Genomic DNA, 12184 nt, shown 5'->3' on the forward strand with positions numbered 1-12184 from the left:
ATTCTCAATCATACATGTAATAGATGATGTCAAAACCTGTAATCAAATCAATCAAAAGAGAATAATAGTCAACAAAACAGTTTTATTTATAAACAGAATAAATAAATTTTTAACGAAACATCCGATCCGAATAATCAGTCGCGACATTTTTAGTTAAAAAAAAGTTAGTTCTCTAAATAAAACTCATTTAAATAAAAAATTTGAATTTTTAACTGAAATAAAAAACCTCGCAATAAAAAAATTAATCTTAAACTAATAATTTAACAGTCTTCCAATGATTTTTTAACGAAAAAGAATGATTTTCTCTAAATTTAATCGTAATGTTTTCAACTAAATAGATTTAACATTTTAAAGAATGACATCTACATTGCTCGATAGTAACTACCTCTGATGATAATACAGATTCCTTTAGATTGCATTCATTGAAGTTATGAGCTGCTGGCTTTTTAATAATAGCTTTGTGCTATCAATTGATAAGAATTGATAATTGTTTAAACAATCTTTATTAACAAATTCATTTTTCGGATATTTCTAAAGGTAAGAACTTGGGGGTTTCAACGTAAAAAAGTAGATCATAACTAATGTCGAAACTTTTTTCTTGAATTTTCGATTTTAATAGCTTTATGTTAAAAACTTGTGAGGATAACAATTTTTCTACACAATTATTAATGAAAACAAAAACGGTAGGTCGCTGTCCAGGGATCTTTAAAAAAGTTTGAAAAGTATTTTTTAGTACTTGGTTATGTGGCAAAAATCAAGTTTTTATTATGAAAAATGGCCGAAAAATGCATTTGCTAATTAAGTTTGTTTAGAAAATTATAGATTGTTATTTATCGATCGAACAAAGTTATTGCTAAATGGAAGAATTCTAATACCTTAAGAAATGCATTTTTTCATAAAATGCCTAAGGTGATCAAAATGTGTTTAAACAAAAGTGCATTTATTATTTATATAAAACCGAACAATTATCAAGTCTTATTAAATAACTAATACTTATAAGTGAGTTACATTTTCGTATAATTTTTGGCTGATCCCACAGTAGAAACCGGATTTATTTCATCATTAAATATTCACCGTGGAAAAATGTTTAAATTAACAAATTATTTATTATCTTCCATGAATTCAATTAGAGAACGATTTTTGTTTATACATCCCACAAATTTAGTGTAAATCAGTTGACATTTGTTTATAAAAGATTTAATCAATTTTTAATATTTATGAGGCTATAACAATTAGCATCAGAAATAGTTTATGGCTGGCCCCTTTTTTATTAGGATAAAAATATGAACAAAATAACCAAGGGTGTAGATGTAGATTGGAAGATGGAAAATAAAGCTCTGTATCGTATTAAATTCGTTTATTTCTTTAATCCAAAATTACATTTATTTCATTAGAAAATATAATTATTCAGGCGAAGTCAAATTAAAATTTTAAAACTAATTTACAGCAAAGTTATCACTGCCTGTAATTATACGCTTCACGAAAAGTTACATCCAATCCAAATTAAAAAAAGTCATTTTTAAATGATTCAAAGTAAAAATTTGGTTATACTAATTTTAATTGGTTAGGTCAGAACAGGCTTTATTTGAAGAAAATATTCTTTTGATTGATGGCGAACAAGGGCAGTAGAATGAAAATAAATTACAATAACTTTTCATTATTTATATGACTCCGTGCGTAGTGCGCAATGAATTTCTAAAGCAAATTTCCACCATCTCATGTTCATTCAGAAATAAGCTTTAATCCACAGGTTTTTATTTTTAACGAATTTATTTTTTATTGCATAATGTTATGTATCCATTTTCTATACTTGTTGTGGCGTTCAGCTTAATTCTCCCAAAGATGGTCCGGTGAACTACTGCGCATGCGTCTAGCAGAGCCAATCGAAAGCGATTATTCGCGCATGCTCATCAATGCCTGAGAATCTATTTGAGAAAACTAGTTTCGAGCGTTCGCTGTGCCAAAATCGGTATAACAACTGCGTCAAGCCTACGCACAACTGCTGTACAGTAGGTGGCGCTGCTGCTGCGCCAAAATACCTTCCATGTAACAAGTAATCCTTGTAATAATTTTTTATTGATTTCATGTTACCAATAAGCCAATATATCCTTTTTCCTATTATGATGGGCGGCTGTCGAAATAAAGAAAGTGCAATACAGTCGGAAATGTCAATTTTTATTTTAATGAAGCTCCAAGTCAAATACGATTCCATATAAGTTTGTGTCATCTTTAGTAAAATTATAAACGTTGGAATTTCTCGCGTCCACCTTAACTGGTTGGTTGTCTATCATTAATGCACGCACCCATGTTTCTTGCTGAAGTAAGTCTAATTCGCAAACCATTGTAGTTCCGTCTCGTAATCCATAAGTATATTCATTTTTCCCATTTTCTATTTTTATTATTCCGTTAAATGTGTTGTACCAGATGTGCTTGTCATCTGGAAGCTGCAAAACGTCCTTAATAAGACGATTCGTGTTGTACAGTGAACTCAATTCTGCAAATAAGAATATAATTAGATTAATTTTACTACTTGAAATACTTGATCGGACATCACAGTCTTTCCCCTGCGACTTTTTTTTCGAAATTTCCATGTTTCCTCTAAATTAAATAAAAATTGAAAATACAATATTTGAATTAGGCTGACTGCAAACCATAAAGTTTCGAGAGGCGGCGCTAAAAGCAGTCCACGCAAGCGCTCGAGTCTGAATCATGAAATGTTAAATCGAATTTGTAAGATCTATTGAATTTTCCAGAAATTATATGAAATTTTAGACAAACAGTTGAATTATAAACGAAATGTATGCGAAAATAAATTTATAAACAAATAGTCTGAGATTCGCGTGGTGAAGATACTTTTTAACACTATTCCTTATTTTTATACGAATCAGCTAATTTTTAAGTAAAACTAAATTCTGAACAACAATTGTAACCAAAGAAACTAGGAATTTTCAAAGATAAATTAATTCTTACATAAAAATAACTATATTCGACCTTTTTTTATCACAGATACAGATTTCCAACAAAAAGTATGAATGATTAACTGGAATGGTTAAATTTTTAATTGAGAATACATTTTCTACTGAAAAAAGAATTTTTGTTGAATAAATAGTGAAATTTTTAACAAATTTATGAATTTTCAACTCAAAAAATTAATTGTTAAGTAAACAGATCATTTTTTAAAGAATGAAAAATTAATTTTTGACTGAACAGATATGAATTTTTTATAAAAAGTGAGACCTTCAAATTTTCAGTTAAACAATGAAGTCTCAACGAAAAATGCAAAAGTTAAGTTTTAAAACAAAAAATGTTTCAAATAACAAAAACACCTACATTTAAGCACAAAGATAAATTTCAACGAACAATAATAGATTTTAAATCGAATATAAGAAACCTGAATTTTTAATTAAAAAATAACATTCAAACGAATGGATGAATTTTCGCACAAAAAATTAATTTTGAAACAAGAAGAACAATTTTCTATCAAAAAATACGAACATCAAACAAAAAACTTTATATCAATTAGAAATAAGTTTTCAAAGAACAAATGAATTTTCAACAAAATACATCAACCTTTAAAGAAATAGTTTAATTTTCGACCGACATAATAATTTTTACTAACAAAAAAGACGATTTTCTATTAAAATATATCCATTTACAAATATTTGCTAGAATCTTTAACTCAAAAACATCAATTTTTAAACAAAAATATTATAATTAAAATTTAAAAAAAATTAATTTTTTACTAAAAAACGAATTTTTTCCAAAATATTCCAATTTTTAACCAAAGATGTTAAATTACAACGAAAATTATGACAATTCAACTAGAATCGTTAAATTTTCAATTAAGAATAGATTTTTAAACAAAAAAGAAAGATTTGGTGAAAAATAGTCCATTTTTTACACCAGAAGTTAAATTTAAAGTCAAAACATAAATTTTTGAGTAAAAATTATTCTTCAACCAAAGAAAAGTTAATTTTTGACAAAGAAATTGAATTTTCAACAAAAAAATATAACTGTTCAACAGAACATGTAATACGTGATATTTCAATTTTTAGTTTTTGAGTCAATTTTCTACCCAAAAATTACATTTTTAGCCAAATGAATTTGAATTAAGGTATAATTATTTGATATAGTTATATTATTATATTTACCAATGAAACTGAAGAAAAATGCTAGAGTGAAGAGAGGAGCACCAACATGGATCTTCATTTTCGTTAAATCGACGATCCTGATAAATGGAGCTTGTTGAACGTTGTGTAATGAAATAAAAGCTTTCTGCAAGAAAAAATAAAAATAAAACTGAATAGAAATATTTTTAAAAAATTGCATTCCTTGCAAATTGACATAAATTATAAAAAGACGCTTTTCCAATTGAGAAAAAAAATTTCAAAATAAATAAATTTGTCCCTTAAGCTCAATACAAATATAGAAAATGATGTTTATTCCTCTTTGGAAAGTACAGAATTATTTCGAAAGTTATCAAGATAAGAAAAACACCTGTTTTAGATCCGTTGAAAAATTGTATGTGATATTTTATTTAAAAAAATTAATTTACCTCAATATGGAAATTTCCAAATTATAATATACCCAAATAATAAGATAACGAAAAAAAACATATAAATGATCATTCTCAAATGATAAAAATTGGGCAAAAAATGTGTTGCTCATAAAATTTTATTATCATGAACAAATTTAGCATTTTTATAAATAATTTAATATAACGAGTATAAAATTTTCTTTTTCTTTTCTAGTGAAAATTTTGTTTTCATTTTGTATGTATTAAAATACCTTTTGTGGTAAGCAATTCACTCTTTTCTTTAAACATTTAAATATTCTGCTTTTAACTTTTTATTAAATATTAAAACATTTAGTTGAAATTTCACGTATGTAGTTGGCATGGAAGCTTCTAATATGTCTCTTAAGGGCTTACATTTTTCTTTCACCTTCTTCTGTATTCCTTTATACACCCCCACAAACTTACTGAGTGGTCGAAGGTGGACCTACAGTTTAAGGTGGGTTCCGAACCACCAAGAGCAACAGTTTTAAGTACTTAGAGAAAACCTTTTTCTCAAAAGGTACCGGTCCCACGACTCTCCGGAAATGAACAACTTTCTTGCTAGGCTAGTGTTCACCGCATGGGCCGCCGAGGCTCTTCCAGAGTGCGAATGCCTAAGGTGTCGAAGAACTTGATCAAACAACTGATTTTTCTTGAACTGCTTTTTTCTGCTGCTGCGATAATTGTGCTAGTTGTACTGTTGATGTTGTTGGGATTGAAGAAGTTGATGACGTTGGCTGGATTGTTAATAGGGATCCGGTTGATGTAAGGTAATTAAGTTGGTGCACAAGGATATGATGAAGCTGGAAGTTTTCCTGTGTGTATTTGTAAATGTTGCCGCCTCGCTCTCAGTCAACGAGATCGAGATGAACCAATTGAAAAATATAAAGCATTTAAAAAAATGCCAAATTACGAAGAAATTCAATTGCCTAAAGAAACTAGAAGCTTCACGTCATGCCATTGTTATATATGCTTTACTGGCCGAAATACTGTAATTAGTTGAACTTAACTAATTACAGTATTTCGGCCAGTAAAGCTGGCTAATAGCTACTTTATCACCAAAGCTTCAGCCACTTCCAATTGATAAAAATAATAACGATACGTCAACTACTACAACTATTTGTAATAAATGTTTTCATTTCATTCAGTCATATTCATTGGAAAAAATTGATTCTGGAAATGCTAATACTTTAAATGCCACTTCCATTCATAAAAATGAAATCAGCTTGAGTACATTAGGATCAAAAGTCAAGGTTTGTATCAATCAGTTTGCTATCTCGGTAGGACGAAATAAAAAGGTGCCATCTCGGGCGGCGAAACATGGAAGCTTAAGAATCCTATATAAATAGTATTGAGAACACCAACGCCCTCTAAAGTAGGGAACCTTTTTATTTGGTTCTGCCGAGATGGAACCTTGTCATTTTGACACGCCGGCATATGAAGAAGGTGGGACTGTTGGGAAAAAATCTGTTTCAACTAGTGTTTATTGGTTAATACTTCTGTGTGTCGTACCTGGAGTCAAAGAAAGTTATGAAAATCTAAAGATACTCTTTGACCTGATTGATACTAACAAATTAGCTTTTAAGTTTCTTACTGATTTTAAGCTATTGCTGATTGCCAATGGGCAGAAAACTACACATATTGCAGGGATTTGTGAACACTTTATTTTGGAAGGGCGTAGTAAACTGTGTGGGAAAAGAAAAAGCTTTACTATGGCCGAAAAAATTGGGATTAGTCGCTAAAAACTATTCTGGAGAAATATTTGAAGGAAACGCTTGTCGTAAATTTTTGCGACGTGCAGAAGTACTTTTAGATCCATTAATTTACGAAGAGGTTGGTGAATGGACGTTAGAAAAATTTATTACTGCATTCAAGGAAATGGATAAATTAGTAGATTGCTGTTTCTCTAAGAAATCGTTTGAACCAGATTAAAGAAATACTTGAATCAACTTTCTAAAGCGTTGAAAGGCACAGAAATGTCTGAAACTTTAAAAATCCACGTTCTTTTGGACAATTTAGGACACTGCCTACACTTTTTAGGAGAATATGGATTAGGCAAGTGGTCAGAGCAAACTGGTGAGTCTGTTCATCGAGTATTTTTAAGATTCTGGAACAAATACAAGGTCAATCAAATTAAAAATCTCTGATATTCTAGTCAACTTAAAAAAGCAGTAGTTGAATTTTCGTTAAAACACATATAAATACTCACCATTTCATGTAAAAATGGTCTGTGCAATTTGAAAACTAATAATTTGCTATATTATTAAATGTTATTCGGATAAATGAATTCGAAAATATATTAAAGGTTAATAAATCTACCATTGAACCTTGAACATATTCATCTAAAAAATTTTTGAAAAAAATACTAAATTCATTTTATTCATTTTGATCTAAATTGAGTTTAGGAGCATCTGGGATTTTGATTTCAACGACATTTTGATCTATGGTAGTGTACAAAAACAGCTGTGTATTCCGATTTGGGTGAACTTTTTCTAAAACCCGTAGTCGATTTAAGATCACTGTTTCAGGGATTGAAATTCTACGCCAGTCTTCTTACCAGAATTGGTTGACTTGAGTTGACTTTTAAATTTCACCGTGATCTTTACAATGAGCCTTAACAGCCAAAACAAGTTACCAATTTCTCGCCTGAAACAACATTTTTAAACCGTTTTGTTGCCGGATTACCCGACTGGACCCCGGCCGTTATTGAAGCCGGGATCCGACTAGTTTACTGTGACGTTCTTAGCCGGATATCAGCCGGATTCCCCGATCAGCACCCAGCTTAAACCAGGGCTATCCGGCCGGGACCCGGACGGATCCCTGATTGTATTCCTATACGGATAAGGTAAACCGATAAAAGGATAAAACATAATTGCGCAAATGCATTTTACACTTGAAAAGTATAACTTTTTATACTTTATATTACAATTTTTGATTATCAGATTTCACTTTAGACATTCTTCAGAAAAGGAAATGGTAGTTCCTCTAAATTTAAGTTTTTAATGCCATCTTTGCAATAAGATTAGGAACATGATAAAATAGCTACTGGTTCTCGAAATTCCAAGAAAAATGTAGAAGTGAAACCAAGACGAAAATGGGGCAATCCATTAGTTACTACATTTTTTCGTCTATTGTTTTTCGCAAATAAAGGATTTGAAATTAACATTCGAGTGCCGCTCGAGGAATTGATATTCGCCTTCAGCATGCTTTCACATTTTTATTATAATTCAAGAAAAAGTAAATATTCTATTATGCTCTTGGACCCGACCAAATCGAAAAAAAAAACTTACGTGATTTTAATTATATTTCTATATTACTAAAGCGGAACTACATTTAATCGATTTAGATTACGTTTTTTGAAATATCGAAATTGTAACGGATTTCTTAAAGACGCCTCATTACACAAGAGACATCACAATAATGATAGAATTCACTGAATTCCAGGAATTGGCGAAATACGTGGAATTTGCGGAATTCAGAGAGTTTAAGAAATTCACAGAATTCAGGAAATTCTTGGAATTCAACGAATTCACAAAATTAACGGAACCCAACAAAATCATGCAATTCGCGAAATTTACGGGATTCTCGCAAATTATTGAATTCACAGAATTCACGAAATTCATGAATTGCAGGAATTAACGCAATCGAAAGAATTCACGCAAATTATGAAAATCACATAACTCATGGAATTCATGGAATACATGGAATTCATGGAATATATGGAATTCATGGAATTCGCGGAATTCTTGAACTTCATGCAATTTACGGAATTCAAGAAATTACCATAATTTAACTAATTCATGAGATTCAAGTAAATAGTGCAATTCATGGAATTAACGAAATTTGAGGTGTTCATTATAGTTAATGAGATAATGAAATTGGATATAATCACGGAATTCGCGGAGTGTATAAAATTTATAGAATTTCACGAATTCCTTGAAATTCCCTCAACTTCGTTAATTGCTTGAATCCCTTGAATTCTTTAAATTCCATGAATTCCGTTAATTCAGATTGTTACATGAATTTCTAGAATTACTTTATTTTTATGAATTCTGCGAATTGAATGAATTCTGTGAGTTCTTTAAATTAAGCGGCTACTGTGAATTCCGTGGATTTCTTAAATTCCATAAATGCGAAGAATTCCGTGAATTCCTTCATTTCAGTGAATTCTTCGAATTTCTTCATTCAACTGAATTCCATGCATTTCTTCGATTCATTGAATTCCGCGAATCCAATGTGTTCCATGAATTTCGCGAATTATTGGAATTCCATGAATTTTGCGAATTGTTGGAATTCCATGAATTTCGCGAATTATTGGAATTCAAGAACATGTATCGGAATGCTGGACGATGACTTCACGATTTACAATACCTACAATACACGTATTGCAATTTCGTCATTCCAGTGGACACAAAGTATGGCGACGTCTTTACGACATCATTGCGACATCTTTACGACAACTTTACGACATCCTATGTCCATGTAGTGAAGGTGTCTTTACGATATCGTGAATAAGTCGTATGATCTAACGATGTCTTTACGATATCGCAAAGACATCGAAACGACATGGACATAGTATGTCGTAAAGATGTCGTAAATATGTCGTAACGATGTCGTGAAGACGTCGCCAAATTTTGTGCCCACTGGGTGCATTATTTTAGATTCTAATGCGAAAATTAGGTAAATGATAAAAATTAATACAAAAGTAAGCGCGCGCACATGGTAGTCTAGTAATGAAACGAAATAAATACATAAATTGTACATTTGAAAACAGCATTCCGGCGGCGCTGCATGGAAAAAATGGTAAACAAAAAAAATTATGAATTCCTCGAAAAATGAATACTCTGCAGTCAAAATCTCAAACACAAGACGCGTTATTAGTCCATTATAGAAATAAAAGAATTTGTTTGCTTAAATATTTGTCCCGATAGTTGAAAATGTATTTTCTGCTTGGGAACTTTAACTATTTTGTTCCAAATTCGTCTACTGCTGCAAAAAATTAAAAGCTGAAATCTTCTTTTCAAACTTCGTGTCCTTATGTATAAAATTATTCTTATTAGTCATATAAAAATAGTGAAAGTACCCGCTAAACTTTTCAATGTCGCTGGAACAGATTAACATTTTTTTACCACGCATACATTTTTCAGATGTGTCCATGGACGTTTTTTTAATTTTATATTGACGCACAAAATAAAAATCTCATCGAATTCATATAATTATTTTGATTGGGTTATATTAAAATTAAAATTATTTCAATATTTAAAGATAACGTACCTTTTAGAGTTGGAAAATTTTTTCTTTCACTGGCTATTTTTGACTAGAAATAAAAAAAAATGTGTCTCATATAGTCGACAAGTAATACAAATATTACAATAACGTTTTAATAGCGCTTCAATAGATTTGAGAATGTTGCGATAACGCGTACATTATTTTGGAGCTGCCAATTTTATTTTGTAATAAAATTTTATAGTAAAATCGAATTATTCTGTCACAGAATTTCAAAAAATTATCAAACTCACGATGTAGACAGAGCCTGAAAGAAAATAAAAATTAATATGTATTGCTTTCATATTTTTTAAATGTTAATTTTTTTATTTTGCTATAAAATTTATCAGAGAAATGCGAAGTATACGTTTGCAGAAATTTAAAAAAATTACCTACCTCACTGAAAATTGCATCTTGCTGGGAAAAATAAGAAAACCAATTTTATCACGCATACATTTTTTAGAAGTAAACGATTTTATTGTATATTAAATTTTATTACAAACTCTTAAAATATTATGTCACAGAAAGTTTGAAAACTATCATATTCATGATTTTGAGATTGATTTGAAATTTTTGAGAAATTACTTCTAACATTTTTTGTACTTTAGTCAATTATAAATACTTAAAGTGTTGACTAAATATTTTTATTCACGCCGGGATAAATTACAATTAATTTTAATTACAATAGCTTAGCGTTAAAAATATCAGGTGCAACGACGTCATTGTTTTCCCTGAAAAATATTTTGCGTATCTAATGTCAAGAAAAAAATGACACACTTAGCCTTTGGTCACAAAATTCTAAAAATCGACTCAAATTTGACGAAGGCGAGAGCGATTGCGAAATTTATATATATATTCGATTTTTCAAGAAAATTCAGAAATTTGTTATGATGATCTTGCTTTTATCAAAATAAAAGTAATTGGGATCAATTGTTTGCCTTTTTAAATACTATAAACATCCGTAAAAACAATTTTCGAATTAAAAAAAGGTGTTTTCAAAAATATTCAAAATGTGCCCAGTTTAAAAATTTTGAACCAAAATGGCTACCTAACGAACTTCGCCTTCATTTCAAGACACTAAAAGAGTTTACGAAAGAAAATAGCAGCAGTCGATTCTTTTGAAAGTTATCGTGCTAAAAAAAGCATCCACGGACGGACAGACAGGCAAACCAATTCGTAAAAACCAGTTTTTCGGATTCAGGGGTCTCGAAACGTAAACATTTAAAAAAAACTGGAACGGTCAAATTTTGCACGAATCTAATACTTTCTCTGATGAGAATGTGAAAATATAAAATCATAACGTTTTTAGTTGAAAAAATTATTTTGCAGCGAAAAAAAGAGCTTTTAACTGATTTTATTGATCATTTAAATCTAAAAAGAAAATTATTGCTGTTCAAATTTGAAGAAGTGCTTCGTTTGTTGTGATTTTTAGCTATATCTACAATGCGGAGACAGAAGATATTTTTTTATGAAAGTTAAGGGGAGTGTTTCTGACTTCCAAAAGAAAGTTTTCGTTGCTATTACAAGTTCGTGCAAACAAATTTATTTTTTCCAATACGTCCTAATATAATTCGACAAGAGTAAAACCTTGTTTCGGAAATCCTGCTGATCCAAAATAGAAATTTTGTGTATACTGGATTCAACATTTTTTACTATTTCCATCATTTTTTTTTGCCTCAGTTTTTATCGCACGGTTACTAAAACCTTGACCTAATCTAAGAATATCTGTAACTGAATCAGGAATTTGAATATCTGTCAAATTAACAAACCAAGGATCTTTACCTCCTTCTTCAAAAATCCTATGTAAATTTAAATTTTGCTGTTAAACACTAGTTTGCTGATGAATTAAATTTGAAAGTTTGTTGTGATGTTTTACATGGCTGCTTAAAAATCTTTGATGGAGGAGAATCTGATGCTTTTGAAAGATTAATAATTTCATCTTGTTGTAAACAAACTTCTAATTCACTTCTTATTCTTGAAATTCAAAAATTACTGTAAAAAGAAAAATCTCGAAAGAGTTTCTTAAAAACAACCCTGACATAGTTTGCATGAATGATGATAAAGGCAGTATCACTGTTAGCATGAAAAAATCGAATTACGAGGGTGAATCAAATATTAACCGGAATTCTTTTTTAATATTTATTTATTTATAAAACAATACAAAAATACTATTGATTATTTTTCTACATAGTCTCCTTCACGCTCTACACATTTTTCCCAGCGGTTTGGAGGCTTGTTAATTCCTTGCTCGTAGAAAGTTTGAGGTCGAGTCATCAACCAATTGCGCACGAATACCTCAACATCTTGATCGTTGTCAAATCGCAATCCTCCAAGTGCATCTTTCATGGGCGCAAACAAATGATA

The 12184-nt window shown here is 30.2% G+C and overlaps 1 protein-coding gene across 1 annotated transcript; it reads right to left on the reverse strand.

Moving 5' to 3' along the window:
- Window positions 1-1342: 1342 nt before the first annotated feature.
- LOC117173487 lies at window positions 1343-10235 on the reverse strand. The gene is made up of 4 exons (XM_033362096.1): window positions 10217-10235; window positions 9830-9872; window positions 4152-4275; window positions 1343-2494 (listed from the first exon to the last, which is right to left on the reverse strand). Exons 3-4 carry the CDS (start codon window positions 4207-4209, stop codon window positions 2181-2183), a joined length of 372 nt encoding a protein of 123 aa, XP_033217987.1. The 5' UTR covers window positions 4210-4275; window positions 9830-9872; window positions 10217-10235; the 3' UTR covers window positions 1343-2180.
- Window positions 10236-12184: the final 1949 nt, after the last annotated feature.

This window comes from Belonocnema kinseyi, chromosome 5, assembly GCF_010883055.1.
Source record: "Belonocnema kinseyi isolate 2016_QV_RU_SX_M_011 chromosome 5, B_treatae_v1, whole genome shotgun sequence".
NCBI lineage: Eukaryota > Metazoa > Arthropoda > Insecta > Hymenoptera > Cynipidae > Belonocnema > Belonocnema kinseyi.